This window comes from Hyperolius riggenbachi, chromosome 10 (genome assembly GCF_040937935.1).
Source record: "Hyperolius riggenbachi isolate aHypRig1 chromosome 10, aHypRig1.pri, whole genome shotgun sequence".
NCBI classification, from domain to species: Eukaryota; Metazoa; Chordata; class Amphibia; order Anura; family Hyperoliidae; genus Hyperolius; species Hyperolius riggenbachi.
In genome coordinates this window covers 26,170,716-26,189,982 of record NC_090655.1, presented here as the reverse complement: position 1 = coordinate 26,189,982, position 19,267 = coordinate 26,170,716, and the positions used below count along the sequence as shown (strand labels likewise).

The window sequence follows — 19,267 nt, the reverse complement described above, 5'->3', positions numbered from 1 at the left end:
TTCAGCCTCTGGAACTCCTCATGCTGGTGGAAATGTTTCGCAGCAAGGTGGTTGATGAGCGAGCTGGTGCTGAACTTTAAGGGGTCTGCACCTCTGCTCAACTTCCGCTGACAGTGGTTGCAAGTGGCGTACTTGCTGTACACAGTGGGCATGGTGAAATATCGCCAGATTGGTGACAGAAACATCCCCCTACGGCATGGAAGCGCTGCTGCCTGTCTCCCTGTGGTGGTTGGGGGGGGGGCTTGGGGGGCTTGGGTGTGGCTGGTGGTGGTACTGGCAGATGCTGCTGCTGCTGCTGCTGAGCCTAAGACACCAGCAGGCTGTGGGACCTGCCTACTGCTGCCAATGCTTGCAATGATGCGCCTCCTTGCAAGGCCCACAAGAGCATCCTCCTCCTCCTCCTCAGAGCTGCTGAGGACGACATCCCCTGGAGGTGGTGGCACCCAGTCTCTGTCTGTCACCGGGTCATCATCATCCTCCCCCTCCTGAAACATGTCCTGCTGGGATGATGACCCCCCAAACTCCTCTCCTGATGCATGGATGGGCTGCTTGACTGTCGCCACAGTCTTGCTGTCCAATCCCTCATCCCCCAAAGTGCCCATCAGCATCTCCTCCTCAAGATCGCCAACAACAGCAGACAATTTACTCATGATGCCTGGGGTCAAAAGACTGCTGAATGACAGGTCGGCGAGTGACGGTGAACTGGCCTCCTCCCCAGACCCTGCTGGGCGGCTGCTGCGAACAGGGGTGGTGGTGGTGGTGGTGAGGGTGGAGGCCTCGGATGCAGAGCTGATGGCGGGCTGCTCATCCTCCGTCATGAGTTGCACCACAGTGTCTGCATGCTTTTCCTCAATGGGACGTTTCCGACCCGGCTGGAGGAAAATCGGAGCAGGTGCTACACGCTGCTGCTGCTGTGTCTCTGCAGCGTGAGTTGCAGATGCTCCTGCTGTGCGGTGCCCAAAGCGTCCACGGCCAGTGGCTATGGGAGGAATGTTAGCCACTGACGCTGCTGCTGCGGAACTGTGCATGGTGGCGCGGCCGCGGCTTGCCACAATGCTGCTCCCTCTCCTCCTGATTCCCTTGCTGCCCTTCCCCTTGCCCAAACCGCGCTGGCTGCCACTTCCAGACATCTTCGATGTTTTGGGCGTATAGACAAAAGTTTTTTAAAAGGGCGGGTGAAAAGTGGGGTACTTTAATGGAGTGGGTTGGTGGGTGAGGTGACTGAGTGAGTGTCCCTAGTACAGTAAGTAAGTAGTAACAGTCAGGAAGTACAACTAGCAGTTACAATAATCAGTAGTAATCACAAGTAAATTTAGTGTGTGTACACTACAGACAGTGAGTGCACGCACGCGCAAACACGCGCAGGAGCTAGCCTATGAACAGTGACTGAGTGAGTGTCCCTAGTACAGTAAGTAAGTAAGTAGTAACAGTCAGTAAGTACAACTAACTAATTACAATAATCAATCAGTTATCAGAAGGAAATAGAGTGTGTGTAGTGTGTGTACACAGACAGTGAGTGCACACACACAGGAGCTAGTAGCCTATGAACAGTGACTGAGTGTCCTAGACTCCTAGTACAGTAAGTAGTAACAGTAAGTACAACTAACTAATTACAATAATCAATCAGTTATCAGAAGGAAATAGAGTGTGTGTAGTGTGTACACAGACAGTGAGTGCACACACGCAGGAGCTAGTAGCCTATGAACAGTGACTGAGTGTCCTAGACTCCTAGTACAGTAAGAGTAAGTAGTAACAGTAAGTACAAACAACTAACTAATTACAATAATGAATCAGTTATCAGAAGGAAATAGAGTGTGTGTAGTGTGTGTACACAGACAGTGAGTGCACACATGCAGGAGCTAGTAGACTATGAACAGTGACTGAGTGTCCTAGACTCCTAGTACAGTAAGTAGTAACAGTAAGTACAACTAACTAATTACAATAATCAATCAGTTATCAGAAGGAAATAGAGTGTGTGTAGTGTGTACACAGACAGTGAGTGCACACACGCAGGAGCTAGTAGCCTATGAACAGTGACTGAGTGTCCTAGACTCCTAGTACAGTAAGAGTAAGTAGTAACAGTAAGTACAAACAACTAACTAATTACAATAATGAATCAGTTATCAGAAGGAAATAGAGTGTGTGTAGTGTGTGTACACAGACAGTGAGTGCACACACGCAGGAGCTAGTAGACTATGAACAGTGACTGAGTGTCCTAGACTCCTAGTACAGTAAGAGTAAGTAGTAACAGGAAGTACAACTAACTAATTACAATAAGCAATCAGTTATCAGAAGGAAATAGAGTGTGTGTAGTGTGTGTACACAGACAGTGAGTGCACACACGCAGGAGCTAGTAGCCTATGAACAGTGACTGAGTGTCCTAGACTCCTAGTACAGTAAGTAGTAACAGTAAGTACAACTAACTAATTACAATAATCAATTACAATAATCAATCAGTTATCAGAAGGAAATAGAGTGTGTAGTGTGTACACAGAAAGTGAGTGCACACACGCAGGAGCAGCCAGGGGCGGCGCCAGGGGGGTGCAAGGGGGTGCTCGAGCACCCCCTAGAATTGTCCAAGCACCCCCAAAGCACCCCCTGGAGTGAACTGACTTCAGGCGTCTAAAAGACGCCAAGTCAGTTCACACAGCGGCAGCACGGAGCAGCAGGCAGGGCTACGGTAAGATGGCCGCCCGGAGCCCTGTTCTGCAGACTTCGAGTCTGCAGTGCATGGCTTCGGGCGGCCATTTTCCCGTAGCCCTGCTCTCTGCATGCAGGCAGGAAGTCTCGTCTTGACGTCGGGATGAAGAGGATCGTGGGCGCGCGGGCGCTGCGCGCCACAATGAGGTCGGGACTCGGGACAGGAGGTCGGGAAAGAAGGTCTTCTGGCTGTAGGTGAGTAAATGGGTTTTTCTTTTCTTTTTCAGGTGATGCTGATTGTGCATATTGGGGTCATATCTGCTACGGATTGTGCATATTGGGGTCATATCTGCTACGGATTGTGCATATTGGGGTCATATCTGCTACGGATTGTGCATATTGGGGTCATATCTGCTACGGATTGTGCATATTGGGGTCATATCTGCTACGGATTGTGCATATTGGGGTCATATCTGCTACGGATTGTGCATATTGGGGTCATATCTGCTGCGGATTGTACATATTGGGGTCATATCTGCTACGGATTGTGCATATTGGGGTCATATCTGCTGCGGATTGTGCATATTGGGGTTATTTCTGCTACGGATTGTGCATATTGGGGTCATTTCTGCTACCGATTGTGCATATTGGGGTTATTTCTGCTACCGATTGTGCATATTGGGGTCATATCTGCTACCGATTGTGCATATTGGGGTCATATCTGCTACCGATTGTGCATATTGGGGTCATATCTGCTACCGATTGTGCATATTGGGGTCATATCTGCTACCGATTGTGCATATTGGGGTCATATCTGCTACCGATTGTGCATATTGGGGTCATATCTGCTACCGATTGTGCATATTGGGGTCATATCTGCTACCGATTGTGCATATTGGGGTCATATCTGCTACCGATTGTGCATATTGGGGTCATATCTGATAACGATTGTGCATATTGGGACCATATCTGATAACGATTGTGCATATTGGGACCATATCTGATAACGATTGTGCATATTGGGACCATATCTGCCACCGATTGTGCATATTGGGACCATATCTGCCACCGATTGTGCATATTGGGACCAAATCTGCCACCGATTGTGCATATTGGGACCATATCTGCCACCGATTGTGCATATTGGGACCAAATCTGCCACCGATTGTGCATATTGGGACCATATCTGCCACCGATTGTGCATATTGGGACCATATCTGCCACCGATTGTGCATATTGGGACCATATCTGCCACCGATTGTGCATATTGGGACCATATCTGCTACCGATTGTGCATATTGGGACCATATCTGCTACCGATTGTGCATATTGGGACCATATCTGCTACCGATTGTGCATATTGGGACCATATCTGCTACCGATTGTGCATATTGGGACCATATCTGCTACCGATTGTGCATATTGGGACCATATCTGCTACCGATTGTGCATATTGGGACCATATCTGCTACCGATTGTGCATATTGGAGCCATATCTGCTACCGATTGTGCATATTGGGGTCATATCTGCTACCGATTGTGCATATTGGAGCCATATCTGCTACCGATTGTGCATATTGGAGCCATATCTGCTACCGATTGTGCATATTGGGGTCATTGGACGTGTTTTTTGTTAAAATCTGCTCACATTACGTGTATTTTCTTGAGAAAACCTGCACAATTATGTGAATTTTCTGGGAAAAGGGTCACCAAAACTTGGGCCCTCTGTCTTTGCGTTGCACTTTTAAAGGGAACCCGAGGTGAGAATAATATTGAGGCTGCCATATTTATCTCCCTTTAAGCAATACCAGTTGCCTGGCTGCCGTGCTGGTCCTCTGCCTCTTATTCTTTCAACCATAGACCCTGAACAAGCATGCAGCAGGTCAGGGGTTTCTGACAATATTGTCAGAACTGACAAGATTAGCTGCATGGCTTGTTTCTGGTGTAATTCAGTTCACTACTACAGCCAAATAGATCAGCAGGGCTGCCAGGCAACTAGTATTGTTTAAAAGGAAATAAATATGGCAGCCACTATATCACTCTCACCCTGGGTTCACTTTAAATTACAGTTAGCCCCGCCCTCATCCGGTCATGACCACGCCCATTTTTTCACAGCGGCGCGCTTCGCGCGCCGCAGGTTGTAGCCACACCCACTTTTTGCCGCGGGCGCGCTTCGCGCGCCACAGGTCGTCAGCTCCCCCGGAAATTGGTCCAGCACCTGCATAGCACCCCCTAAAAAAATTTCCTGGAGCCGCCACTGGGAGCAGCTAGTAGCCTATGAACAGTGACAGTGAGTGTCCTAGTACAGTTACAGTATATAACTACAATACTAATACAATCAGTAGTAAAGGACAGCAGAAATACTGGTATAGAATAGAGAGAAATAAACAGAGGACAGGAGGACAGCTGCCCACACAGGCAAGGCCCTGAGGCCTAAAGCTGTAAGCCTGCAGCAGCTGGCCTGTCTCTATGTAACACAAAAGCTACTAACTAAAATACAATGTCTAACTAACTAACAACAATATAGGTGTGTATAGGAGGTGTATGTGAGCAAAAACGCTAGGTAAATGACCACAATAGAGCTCTTGCTAAGTCAAAGCACAAAGGAGCAACTCTCTCTCTGTACAAGTCTCAGGCAAGCACGGAGAAACCTAACATGGCGGCCGCTATTTATAGGGTATGGGCTGGCCAGGGTCCCCCTCTGTGATTGGCTGCCGTCAGAGGGCCTGGGAGCCCTCTGATTGGCTCTAAGGACATCAATCTGGGCTATGACGCTATTCGAGCTCGGTACCGAGCTCGAATAGCGCCGTTTGCTCGAATAGCTCGAATAGTGAATGGGCTATTCGAGTGTACTCGAATAGCCCATTCGAATAGCTACAGCTATTCGGAGCTCGAATACCGAGCTCGAATAGCTGGAAAAGAGCTCGAATATTCGAGCTACTCGAATATTCGAGCTCTGCTGAGCACCACTACACGTGAGTCCCTCACCATCCTCCCGCGGTCTGCCGTTCAGCCGCAATCATCCCCTTTAACTGGCTCAGTCGCGTCTATTCTGGGTCTTCTCCGCATGCGCGGACCTACTGAGCATGCGCAGTAGACCTGGACTGACATCACTGAGCAAGTTACTGGGGCTGATCTCAGCTGAACGGCAGACCATGGGAGGACAGCGAGGAACTCACACGTGTTTATGGGGTGGGAGGAAGCCTCGGGTAAGTATTGATTCTTTAGAATAATTGATCTCTAGTACCTTTTAACAGCAAAGGCCTCAAACCTGGTAGTCGGTCATTGAGTGACGGGGGTTCACATTTACTAAAGGGGCGGGGCCACAAACAGCCTATCAGATTTCTTTGCTGGATAAACTGCTTCCATTCACACATTTTTGATGCCAGGAACTCGAAAGCTCACTTGTTCATTGAGTGACTGCGCCATTTGTACATTTTTAATGGCAGGGTTCTTAAACGTTGAACAGTTGGTCATTGAGTGACTGGGATTATTATTCTGGAAAGTAGGTCGGGCCTGCAACAGCCAATCATAATTCACCTATTGATTTTCTAGGGGAATATTTAAATTGTTGCCATTCTTACACTATTAATAGCAGAGGCCTCAAACCTGGTACAGTCGGTCATTGGGCGACTGGGGTTCAAATTCAAAAAAGGGGGCAGAGCCACAATCAGATTTCTGATATGGGAAAATTTAAATTATTGATGCAGAGAAACCCAAAAGCTCACAAACTTGGTCAATGATTGTCTGTTGTTAAGGTTAAGAAAAGTGGGCAGAGCCAAAACAGCAATGCTGAGTCTTCCGCTAGTACTACAATAACATTTGTAAATTGCTTTTCTCCCATAGGACTCAAAGCGCATAGTTATGTCTCAGATCAATACAAGGTTGCAGGCTGGAACGTGCTACAGAGGAAAGAGTCATGTGTTAATAAATGCCAGACTAAACAGGTGGATTTTCAGTTTGGACTTACTGTATTTTTTGGACTATAAGACTCACTTTTCTCCCCCTCCCCCCCCCCCCCCAAAAAAAAGTGAGGAAAAAAGTCACTGCATCTTATAGTCCAAATGCAGGGAGTTCCGGACTGCCAATACGAACCTCTGACCCGCCGCAATGTTAGGGTCACCCTGTACTTTGCCCGTGCAGAGAAGGACACAGGGGGACAAACTAAGAACATAATGTGAAACAAAGGGGCATACAGGAGGACACAAGGATGACAGAGGAGAACACAGGAGGACACAAGGGGGACAGAGGCAGACACAAGAGGTACAAGGGGGCATGAGGTAGAAAGGGGTTATAATGCACAAGATGCTCCTTCACCATCGATGGACCAGGTTTAGTATATATATTTTTTCCCTGGTTTTTGTCCTCTAAGCCTAGGTGCGTCTCATGGTCAGGAGCGTCTTATAGTCCAGAAAATACGGTAAATGCTTTCAGGGATGGAGATGTCCTGATTGGGTGTGGCAGGAAGTTCCAAAGTGTAGGGGCATCATGACAGAAGGCTCTGCCTCCAAAGGTTTGCACGTTAGATGATGATGTGATAGAATCATGGCTGTGGCAGTCTGCAGACACAAGTTTGGGGTGGCTGCAATAGGCCTTTGGGTTTACTTTCCACCTTCAGTCAATACAGAGTCCTAACAGTAGTGTTGTTTTATCTACAGGTACAACCAAAGCAAATGACGTGTGTTTCCAGGCTGTAAACATTGTTGCTGACAAGTATGGCAACTGTGGGATGGTGTCTGGGAATTTCAAGGCCTGTTCTGTACAGTAAGTAACAGCCAAACTACATTTCTAAAGGAACATCACAACCTGTCAATGTACCTGTACATTTCTTGATCTGCCACCAGATCGACCATCAGATCGATCCCTCTCTGCTAATTATAATTACGCAAAATTTTGCGCAGGACTCTATTGCAGATGGGAATGCAAGCCAAGCTGCGCAAGGCAGAGGCAGTGCAGGGTAGTGGCACACCGACTCCTATTCGGTGTAAAATGAAACTAATCCGTGGCAGGAGAATGGAGGTTCGTAGACGAAAGTGCTTCTTGGTGACCACGCCACCGGCCACACTGAAGCACCTCTCAGACAGCACGCTGGAAGGGGGGCAAGCCAGGACTTCCAGGGCATACTGCGCTAGCTCCCTCCAGATCTCCAAGCGCTTGACCTGGTACTCCATGGGGTCCACAGGAGTGTCGGTGTCAAGCCCGCTGAAAGACCCCATGTAGTCTGCCACCATCCGGGTCAGGCGCTGGTTCTGACCTTGAGAGGAGGATGCTGCTGCAGGCACCTCCTCTCTCGGCAGCTTTACAGCGTCGTGTAGAGTGCCTTAGTCAGAGACAGCAGGTCTCCCGGGCGCCTGCTGCTGCTGCCTGCAGGCACCAACTGCTGTGCTGGCTGGACAGGGACAGAGGGGGTGGAAGGCTGGGGGAAGGTTTCCTCCAATCGCTGAACAAGGACCCGCTGCAACTCCCTTGTTTGCTGCTCAGGGTCTCCAGCAGACAGGAACTGACCCACCTTCCCCTTCAGCCGTGGGTCCAGGATCATGCTGATGCAGATGTCCTCCTAAGCACGCATTTGGATCACCATGGGGTCCCTGCACAGGCACCACAGCATGCCATGTGGAACAGGTCGGACACAGCAGAGCCATCAGGGTCATTGGCACCCCCAGAGCCGACATCGCTATCCTCCTCCCAGTGGCGGACACAGCCAGCAGTGGGCCCCTGTGCAAAATTGTAATTGTGGGCCCCCTACGACCTGCGGCGCGCGTAGCGTGGCAATGACCGGATGAGGGCGGAGCTAACTGTAACTTAAAGCGAACCCGGGCTGAGGGTTTATTTCCTTTTAAACAATACTAGTTGCCTGGCGGCCCTGCTGATCTATTTGGCTGCAGTAATAAACTGAATTACACCAGCAACAAGCATGCAGCTAATCTTCTCAGTTCTGACAATATTGTCAGAAACCCCTGACCTGCTGCATGCTTGTTCAGGGTCTATGGTTGAAAGAATAAGAGGCAGAGGACCAGCACAGCAGCCAGGCAACTGGTATTGCTTAAAAGGAGAGAAATATGGCAGCCTCAATATTATTCTCACCTCAGGTTCCCTTGAAAAGTGCAACACAAAGACAGTGGGCCCAAGTTTTGGTGACCCTTTCCCCAGAAAATTCACATAATTGTGCAGGTTTTCTCAAGAAAATACACATCATGTCGGCAGATATGCCCAGAAAATACGTGCAATCATGTCGGCAGATATGCCCAGAAAATACGTGCAATCAAGTCGGCAGATATGCCCAGAAAATACGTGCAATCATGTAGGCAGATATGCCCAGAAAATACGTGCAATCAAGTCGGCAGATATGCCCAGAAAATACGTGCAATCAAGTCGGCAGATATGCCCAGAAAATACGTGCAATCAAGTCGGCAGATATGCCCAGAAAATACGTGCAATCAAGTCGGCAGATATGCCCAGAAAATACGTGCAATCAAGTCGGCAGATATGCCCAGAAAATACGTGCAATCAAGTCGGCAGATATGCCCAGAAAATACGTGCAATCAAGTCGGCAGATATGCCCAGAAAATACGTGCAAACAAGTCGGCAGATATGCCCAGAAAATACGTGCAATTAAGTCGGCAGATATGCCCAGAAAATACGTGCAAACAAGTCGGCAGATATGCCCAGAAAATACATGCAAACAAGTCGGCAGATATGCCCAGAAAATACGTGCAATCATGTCGGCAGATATGCCCAGAAAATACATGCAATCATGTCGGCAGATTTGCGCAGAAAATACATGTGGCAGACCTGCCCAGAACATACACCTGCTAATATAAATAAAAAAACAAAAACATTTACTCACCTGCAGCAGCAGACCTCCTGTCCCAGCCTCCATCCGGCGCACAGCTCCCATGGGTGGTTGGGTGGATAGGTAGCCTGGTGGGTGGGTGAGTGGGTGGGTTGGTAGCCTGGTGGGTGGGTGAGTTGGTAGCCTGGTGGGTAGGTAGCCTGGTGGGTGGGTGGGTAACTAGCCCGGTAGGTAGGTAGGTAGGTAGCCTGGTGGGTGGGTTGGTAACTAGCCCGGTAGGTAGCCGGGTGGGTGGTTAGGTAGGTAGCCTGGTGGGTGGGTAGGTAGCCTGGTGGGTGGGTAGGTAGGTAGCCTGGTGGGTGGGTTGGTAACTAGCCCGGTAGGTAGCCGGGTGGGTGGTTAGGTAGGTAGCCTGGTGGGTGGGTAGGTAGCCTGGTGGGTGGGTTGGTAACTAGCCCGGTAGGTAGCCGGGTGGGTGGTTAGGTAGGTAGCCGGGTGGGTGGTTAGGTAGGTAGCCGGGTGGGTGGTTAGGTAGGTAGCCGGGTGGGTGGTTAGGTAGGTAGCCTGGTGGGTGGGTAGCCGGGTGGGTAGGTAGCCTGGTGGGTGGGTTGGTAACTAGCCCGGTAGGTAGCCGGGTGGGTGGTTAGGTAGGTAGCCGGGTGGGTGGTTAGGTAGGTAGCCGGGTGGGTAGGTAGGTAGGAAGCCTGGTGGGTGGGTAGCCTGGTGGGTGGGTGGGTGGGTGGGTAGGTAGGTAGGTAGCTGGGTGGGTGGGTAGGTAGCCTGGTGGGTGGGTTGGTAACTAGCCCGGTAGGTAGCCAGGTGGGTGGTTAGGTAGGTAGCCGGGTGGGTAGGTAGGTAGGTAGCCGGGTGGGTAGGTAGGTAGGAAGCCTGGTGGGTGGGTGGGTAACCCGGGTGGCTAGGTAGGAAGCCTGGTGGGTGGGTGGGTAGGTAGCCGGGTGGGTAGGTGGTTAGGTAGCCGGGTGGGTAGGTGGGTAGGTAGCCGGGTGAGTAGGTGGGTAGGTAGCCGGGTGGGTGGTTAGGTAGGTAGCCGGGTGGGTGGGTAGGTAGCCGGGTGGGTAGGCAGGTAGGAAGCCTGGTGGGTGGGTAGGTAGCCGGGTGGGTAGGTAGGAAGCCTGGTGGGTGGGTGGGTAGGTAGCCGGGTGGGTAGGTGGTTAGGTAGCCGGGTGGGTAGGTGGTTAGGTAGCCGGGTGGGTAGGTAGCCGGGTGGGTGGTTAGGTAGGAAGCCTGGTGGGTGGGTAGGTAGTCGGGTGGGTAGGTAGGAAGCCTGGTGGGTGGGTGGGTAGGTAGCCGGGTGGGTAGGTGGTTAGGTAGCCGGGTGGGAAGTAGGTAGCCGGGTGGGTAGGTAGCTGGGTGGGTAGGTGGGTAGGTAGCCGGGTGGGTGGTTAGGTAGTCGGGTGGGTGGTTAGGTAGGAAGCCTGGTGGGTGGGTAGGTAGCCGGGTGGGTAGGTAGGTAGGAAGCCTGGTGGGTGGTTAAGTAGTCGGGTGGGTAGGTAGGAAGCCTGGTGGGTGGGTAGGTGGTTAGGTAGCCGGGTGGGTAGCTATCCGGGTGGGGGGCCCGGCTCCTATCCTCCCTCCCTCCCTTCCTCACCTCGGGGGGCCCCCTCCCGATATGCGCGGCGGGAGAGCGAGCGCCAAATGCAGGAAGTCTTCAGGGCTCTCCAGGCAGACGCTAGAGGCCCAGCCGCTTAGTCTCCAATATGTCTCCAACTGGAGACATATCGGAGACCAAGCGGCTGAGCCCTCTAGCGGATGCCTGGAGAGCCCTGAAGACTTCCTGCATTTGCCGCTCGCTCGCTCGCTCTCCCGCCGCGCATATCGGGAGGGGGGCCCCCCGAGGTTAGGGAGGGAGGGAGGATAGGAGTCGGGGCCACCCGGGGGGAGAAAATTATAAAAAAAAAAATATAAAAAAAAATAAATAAATACTTAATGGGCCCCTGAAGAAAACGGAACTTCAGGGGCCCTCGTGCGGCGGCACGGCCTGCAAGGCCGTATGTCCGCCACTGCTCCTCCTCTGGCCCCTGAGTAGAGTTGGGCCGAACCTTTCGCGGAACGTTCGGTTCGCGTTAAAGTTCGCGAACCGCAATAGACTTCAATGGGGATGCGAACTTTGAAAAAAAAAAATAATTATGCTGGCCACAAAAGTGATGGAAAAGATGTTTCAAGGGGTCTAACACCTGGAGGGGGGCATGGCGGAGTGGGATACACGCCAAAAGTCCCCGGGAAAAATCTGGATTTGACGCAAAGCAGCGTTTTAAGGGCAGAAATCACATTGAATGCTAAATGACAGGCCTAAAGTGCTTTAAAACATCTTGCATGTGTATACATCAATCAGGTAGTGTAATTAAGGTACTGCTTCACACTGACACACCAAACTCACCGTGTAACGCACCGCAAACAGCTGTTTGTACTAGTGACGGCCGTGCTGGACTGGTGCGCACCATGGCGAGAGTGCAGGTTTTGGTGGCTTTACAGCCCATATGGTCGGCCTGGCTGATGTAGCTGAATGACAGAACAGTGACTGTCCAGCTGATCAAATTTGGTCTGACCACAATGAAGCAACGACCTTATTATCTTTTGTGTGCCCCCCGAGACACTCATCTAGGCGCCGGTCATTGCTTCATTGTGATACGCAAGCCCCTTCACCACGGCAAGGTAATGATCACGAAGGGGAATGGGCGCATGTACATGTCTTTTCTTTTGTTGTTGCAGCTGCCCTCAGTGCAGCTAGTGTTGGGCGAACATCTAGATGTTCGGGTTCGGGCCGAACAGGCCGAACATGGCCGCGATGTTCGGGTGTTCGACCCGAACTCCGAACATAATGGAAGTCAATGGGGACCCGAACTTTTGTGGTTTGTAAAGCCTCCTTACATGCTACATACCCCAAATTTACAGGGTATGTGCACCTTGGGAGTGGGTACAAGAGGAAAAAAATTTTTAGCAAAAAGAGCTTATAGTTTTTGAGAAAATCGATTTTAAAGTTTCAAAGGGAAAACTGTCTTTTAAATGCGGGAAATGTCTGTTTTCTTTGCACAGGTAACATGCTTTTTGTCGGCATGCAGTCATAAATGTAATACATATAAGAGGTTCCAGGAAAAGGGACCGGTAATGCTAACCCAGCAGCAGCACACGTGATGGAACAGGAGGAGGGTGGCGCAGGAGGAGAAGGCCACGCTTTGAGACACAACAACCCAGGCCTTGCATGAGGACAAGAAGCGTGCGGATAGCATGCTTTGTACCACCATGCAGTCATAAATGTAATAAAGATAAGTGGTTCAATAAACAGGGACCACGCGGCAACGCTAACCCAGCAGCAGCACACGTGATGGAACAGGAGGAGGCGCAGGAGGAGAAGGCCACGCCTTGCATGAGGACAAAAAGCGTGCGGATAGCATGCTTTGTACCGCCATGTAGTCATAAATGTAATAAAGATAAGAGGTTCAATAAACAGGGACCACGCGGCAACGCTAACCCAGCAGCAGCAGCAGCAGCAGCACACGTGATGGAACAGGAGGAGGCGCAGGAGGAGAAGGCCACGCTTTGTGAGACACAACAACCCAGGCCTTGCATGAGGACAAAAAGCGTGCGGATAGCATGCTTTGTACCGCCATGTAGTCATAAATGTAATAAAGATAAGAGGTTCCATAAACAGGGACCGGCAACGGTAACCCAGCAGCAGCAGCAGCAGCAGCAGCAGCACACGTGATGGAACAGGAGGAGGTGCAGGAGGAGAAGGCCACGCTTTGTGAGACACAACAACCCAGGCCTTGCATGAGGACAAAAAGCGTGCGGATATAGCAGCAATGCTTTTTGCCGCCATGCAGTCATAAATGTAATACAGATGAGAGGTTCAATAAACAGGGACCGGAAACGCTAAACCATCCCAGATGTTCATCGGTCATGTTACTTGGTTGGGGTCCAGGAGTGTTGCGTAGTCGTTTCCAATCCAGGATTGATTCATTTTAATTTGAGTCAGACGGTCTGCATTTTCTGTGGAGAGGCGGATACGCCGATCTGTGATGATGCCTCCGGCAGCACTGAAACAGCGTTCCGACATAACGCTGGCTGCCGGGCAAGCCAGCACCTCTATTGCGTACATTGCCAGTTCGTGCCAGGTGTCTAGCTTCATGCCCGGTTTCAGGTCCAGCGGTGCCAGCCACAAATCCGTCTGTTCCTTTATTCCCCTCCAAATTTCCTCCCCTGTGTGCTGCTTATCCCCAAGGCAGATCAGCTTCAGCAACGCTTGCTGACGCATGCCAACAGCTGTGCTGCACTGCTTCCACGATCCTACTGCTGCTGGTGCTGGGTTAGCATTTCCGGATGAGGTACAGCTTTGAGATGCGTTGGAGGAGAAGGAGTCAGAGAGGTAGGTGCTGCTGTTGTTATCCAGCTGTTTGCGGCGTGGGCAACACCCGCGCCGTAGCAGGTGAGGAATCGCTGCCAGGCTCCACAAGGTTCACCCAGTGCGCGGTAAGGGAGATGTATCGACCCTGGCCGAACGCACTCGTCCAGGTGTCAGTGGTGAGGTGAACCTTGCAGGCAACGACATTCTTCAAGCTTCGGGTTATTTAGCTGACCACGTGCTCATGCAACTCAGGCACTGCAGAGCGCGCAAAGTGGTAGCGGCTGGGAACCACGTAACGTGGGATGGCCACTGACATCATGCCCTTGAAGCTGTTTGTCTCCACCACTCGATATGGCAGCATTTCGCAGGCCAGAAGCTTGGCTATGCTGGCTGGCTGTTACTGCCACGGCCCGGGGGTCATTTGCTGGCAATTTCCTCTTGTGCTCAAACATCTCAGAGACAGACAACTCAACCGTAGCGCTGCACACCGAAGGGCTGTTGGTTGTTGTGTTTGATGAACACTGGGAGACCTCAAGAGCACTAGTCCGGAAAGTGACAGTGTCAGCATCGTCTGATGTTTGTGAATGTTGTGAACCACGCAATGGCTGGGCTACTGCTGCTGCTGAGGCGGGTCTGGTGGTGAGTCTGGTGAACCCAAGGGAGGCAGTGTTGCTGGTGGTACCCTGTCCTGCCGCGTTTGCCCACAGAGTGGGATGTTTGGATAGAATGTGGCGGCTCATGCTGGTGGTGGAGAGGTTGTTAATACTTTTCCCCCTGCTCAGGCGGGTCTTGCACACCTTGCAAATAGCCATGGTAACATCCTCAGTGCAGTCTTCAAAGAAAGCCCAGACTTTAACTGGCTGAGGACTCGGACCTCGTGCGTGATGTGCTGGTGCTGCTTAACCCACTGCTGGACGCTTGAGAGGTCATCCAAGTAATTATCTGGTCCTGTTCTTTTGGATCTGTGAGGGTTGTTGTCCTGGACAACATGGGCAGTATTGAGTGGGTTTTCTTGGGTGCTCCCCTGTGGCCTGTACGTGAACCGTCAGGGGAAACACCTCTTCCCTTGCCCCTCCCTCTTTCACCGGATTTCTTCCTCATTTCACTTATCCTTAAAGTACACGCTGACTGGCAGCAGTACAGTGGCAGTACAGAAATGCTATACAGTGGTGGGTGAGCGGTGTACCACTATTGTCAGCAGTGACACAGAGCACAATGCTATACAGTGGCGGGTGAGCGGTGTACTACTGTTCCCAGCAGACACAGAGTGGAAGTAAACACAATGCTATATAGTGTGGCTGAGCCGTGTACACAGAGTGGCATTAAACACAATGCTATATAGTCTGCTATATAGTCACCCCGAACAGGGTGATGTTCTGCAGAACCCGAACAGTGGCAAACACTGTTCGCCCAACACTACTGGGAGGGAACGCAGATTTTAGTACCTAAACACACGATACAACATGTTTTCCGGGGTCGGACTCTGAGGCACATACAGATGGTCCCGATCATCATCCTCATCATACAACTCTTCTCCTGAGTCTGACCCACCCACCACCTCTGCCACCCCAACATCCCCAGACACAGACCCCTCATCGTCCTCAACATTAACTTGGGATGCTGGCCTGAGCCAGACCTCCTCCTCCACATCAGGCCCCATCATCTCCTCAATGGCAGCCCTCATTAATCGCTCTGGCGACGGACTGATGGACACAACGTTCTCCTCCGGGGAGGGCTGCTGCTGACCACTGGCTGCTGGGGTGGATGTTATAGCTTGCGTGGGGCGTTGGCTGTTGCTGTTGTTGGGAGTGCTGCTCACAGCGGAGGTCTCTGGGGAACTCATGTTGAGCTCATATAGTGGTTGACGGTGAGTGGAGTATTACTGATCCCAGCAATATACACACTGACTGGCAGAGTACGCAATGCTATATAGTGTGGCTGAGCGGTGTACACAGAGTGGCAGTAAACACAATGCTATATAGTCTGGCTGAGCGAGCGGTGTACTACTGTTCCCAGCAGAATCAGAGTGGCAGTAAACAATGGTATATAGTCTGGCTGAGCGGTGTACACAGAGTGTCAGTAAACAATGGTATATAGTCTGGCTGAGCGAGCGGTGTACTACTGTTCCCAGCAGAATCAGAGTGGCAGTAAACAATGGTATATAGTCTGGCTGAGCGGTGTACACAGAGTGTCAGTAAACAATGGTATATAGTCTGGCTGAGCGGTGTACACACAATGCTATATAGTCTGCTATATAGTGTCAGTAAACAATGGTATATAGTCTGGCTGAGCGAGCGGTGTACTACTGTTCCCAGCAGAATCAGAGTGGCAGTAAACAATGGTATATAGTCTGGCTGAGCGGTGTACACAGAGTTTCAGTAAACAATGGTATATAGTCTGGCTGAGCGGTGTACACAGAGTGTCAGTAAACAATGGTATATAGTCTGGCTGAGCGGTGTACACACAATGCTATATAGTCTGCTATATAGTGTCAGTAAACAATGGTATATAGTCTGGCTGAGCGAGCGGTGTACTACTGTTCCCAGCAGAATCAGAGTGGCAGTAAACAATGGTATATAGTCTGGCTGAGCGGTGTACACAGAGTTTCAGTAAACAATGGTATATAGTCTGGCTGAGCGGTGTACACAGAGTGTCAGTAAACAATGGTATATAGTCTGGCTGAGCGGTGTACACACAATGCTATATAGTCTGCTATATAGTGTCAGTAAACAATGGTATATAGTCTGGCTGAGCGAGCGGTGTACTACTGTTCCCAGCAGAATCAGAGTGGCAGTAAACAATGGTATATAGTCTGGCTGAGCGGTGTACACAGAGTTTCAGTAAACAATGGTATATAGTCTGGCTGAGCGGTGTACACAGAGTGTCAGTAAACAATGGTATATAGTCTGGCTGAGCGGTGTACACACAATGCTATATAGTCTGCTATATAGTGTCAGTAAACAATGGTATATAGTCTGGCTGAGCGAGCGGTGTACTACTGTTCCCAGCAGAATCAGAGTGGCAGTAAACAATGGTATATAGTCTGGCTGAGCGGTGTACACAGAGTTTCAGTAAACAATGGTATATAGTCTGGCTGAGCGGTGTACACAGAGTGTCAGTAAACAATGGTATATAGTCTGGCTGAGCGGTGTACACACAATGCTATATAGTCTGCTATATAGTGTCAGTAAACAATGGTATATAGTCTGGCTGAGCGAGCGGTGTACTACTGTTCCCAGCAGAATCAGAGTGGCAGTAAACAATGGTATATAGTCTGGCTGAGCGGTGTACACAGAGTGTCAGTAAACAATGGTATATAGTCTGGCTGAGCGGTGTACACAGAGTGTCAGTAAACAATGGTATATAGTCTGGCTGAGCGGTGTACACAGAGTGGCAGTAAACACAATGCTATATAGTCTGGCTGAGCGAGCGGTGTACTACTGTTCCCAGCAGAATCAGAGTGGCAGTAAACAATGGTATATAGTCTGGCTGAGCGGTGTACACAGAGTGTCAGTAAACAATGGTATATAGTCTGGCTGAGCGGTGTACACAGAGTGTCAGTAAACAATGGTATATAGTCTGGCTGAGCGGTGTACACAGAGTGGCAGTAAACACAATGCTATATACTCTGGCTGAGCGAGCGGTGTACTACTGTTCCCAGCAGACACAGAACAGTAAACAGAATGCTATATAGTGTGGCTGAGCGAGCGGTGTACCACTATTCCCAGCAGACACAGAACAGTGAACAGAATGCTATATAGTGTGGATGAGCGAGCGGTGTACCACTATTCCCAGCAGACACAGAACAGTAAACAGAATGCTATATAGTGTGGCTGAGCGAGCGGTGTACCACTATTCCCAGCAGACACAGAACAGTGAACAGAATGCTATATAGTGTGGCTGAGCGAGCGGTGTACCACTATTCCCAGCAGACACAGAACAGTGAACAGAATGCTATATAGTGTGGCTGAGCGAGCGGTGTACCACTATTCCCAGCAGACACAGAACAGTAAACAGAATGCTATATAGTGTGGCTGAGCGAGCGGTGTACCACTATTCCCAGCAGACACAGAACAGTAAACAGAATGCTATATAGTGTGGCTGAGCGAGCGGTGTACCACTATTCCAAGCAGACACAGAACAGTGAACAGAATGCTATATAGTGTGGCTGAGCGAGCGGTGTACCACTATTCCCAGCAGACACAGAGTGGCAGTAAACAGAATGCTATATAGTGTGGCTGAGCGAGGTACACAGAGTGGCAGTAAACAGAATGCTATATAGTGTGGCTGAGCAAGCGGTGTACTACTATTCCCAGCAGACACAGAGTGGCAGTAAACAGAATGCTATATAGTGTGGCTGAGCGAGGTACACAGAGTGGCAGTAAACAGAATGCTATATAGTGTGGCTGAGCAAGCGGTGTACTACTGTTCCCAGCAGTGACACAATGACAGGGGGGACCCTGGCTAGCGTGGCTGGAGCGCGAACTACCCTGCCTGCCTACCCAAAGCTAAACCCACAGACAAATGGCGGAGATATGACGTGGTTCGGGTATTTATTTACCCGAACCACGTGACCGTTCGGCCAATCAGAGCGCGTTCGGGTCCGAACCACGTGACCCGTTCGGCCAATCACAGCGCTAGCCGAACGTTCGGGGAACGTTCGGCCATGCGCTCTTAGTTCGGCCATATGGCCGAACGGTTTGGCCGAGCACCGTCAGGTGTTCGGCCGAACTCGAACATCACCCGAACAGGGTGATGTTCTGCAGAACCCGAACAGTGGCGAACACTGTTCGCCCAACACTAAGTGCAGCCAGAAAAATTAGGCAGTCATGTACACGCACCATAAAAATTATTACAGCGGCCGCTGCTAGCAGCGGCCTAAAAAATTCAGCAATCCGCCTGGAGTCCCGGACCCTGTTGGTGGTGGCGGAGAAGGTAGTGAAGCGGCCTGCAGGCAGACATGCTGTGTGGAGGGACTGGGAGCGACTTAGTCTTTTTGGGGCAGGCCAGGCAGCCAGTCACACGGCGTGCAGGCAGAGATGCTGTGTGTGCGGGGACTGACTTAGTCTTGGGGCGGGCAGCAGCCCTCCGGGATCCATGCCTCATTCATTTTGATAAAGGTGAGGTACTTAACACTTTTGTGACTTAGGCGACTTCTCTTCTCTGTGACAATGCCTCCAGCTGCGCTGAAGGTCCTTTCTGAGAGGACGCTTGCGGCAGGGCAGGAGAGAAGTTGGATGGCAAATTGGGACAGCTCTGGCCACAGGTCAAGCCTGCGCACCCAGTAGTTCAAGGGTTCCTCATCGCTGTTCACAGCAGTGTCTACATCCACACTTAAGGCCAGGTAGTCGGCTACCTGCCGGTCGAGGCGTTGGTGGAGGGTGGATCCGGAAGGACTACGGCGAGGCGTTGGACTAAAGAACGTCCGCATGTCCGACATCACCATGAGATCGCTGGAGCGTCCTGTCTTT

The 19,267-nt window shown here is 50.8% G+C and overlaps 1 protein-coding gene across 2 annotated transcripts in view; it reads left to right on the top strand.

Moving 5' to 3' along the window:
- LOC137535685 (disintegrin and metalloproteinase domain-containing protein 9-like) overlaps window positions 1-19,267 on the top strand; it is a 166,056-nt gene that overhangs the window by 117,796 nt on the left and 28,993 nt on the right. For both annotated transcript variants that reach the window (XM_068257550.1, XM_068257549.1), the window contains exon 15: window positions 7,299-7,404. In XM_068257550.1, coding sequence (XP_068113651.1) covers window positions 7,299-7,404 — 106 coding nt within the window. The remainder of the gene's footprint in view (window positions 1-7,298; window positions 7,405-19,267) is intronic.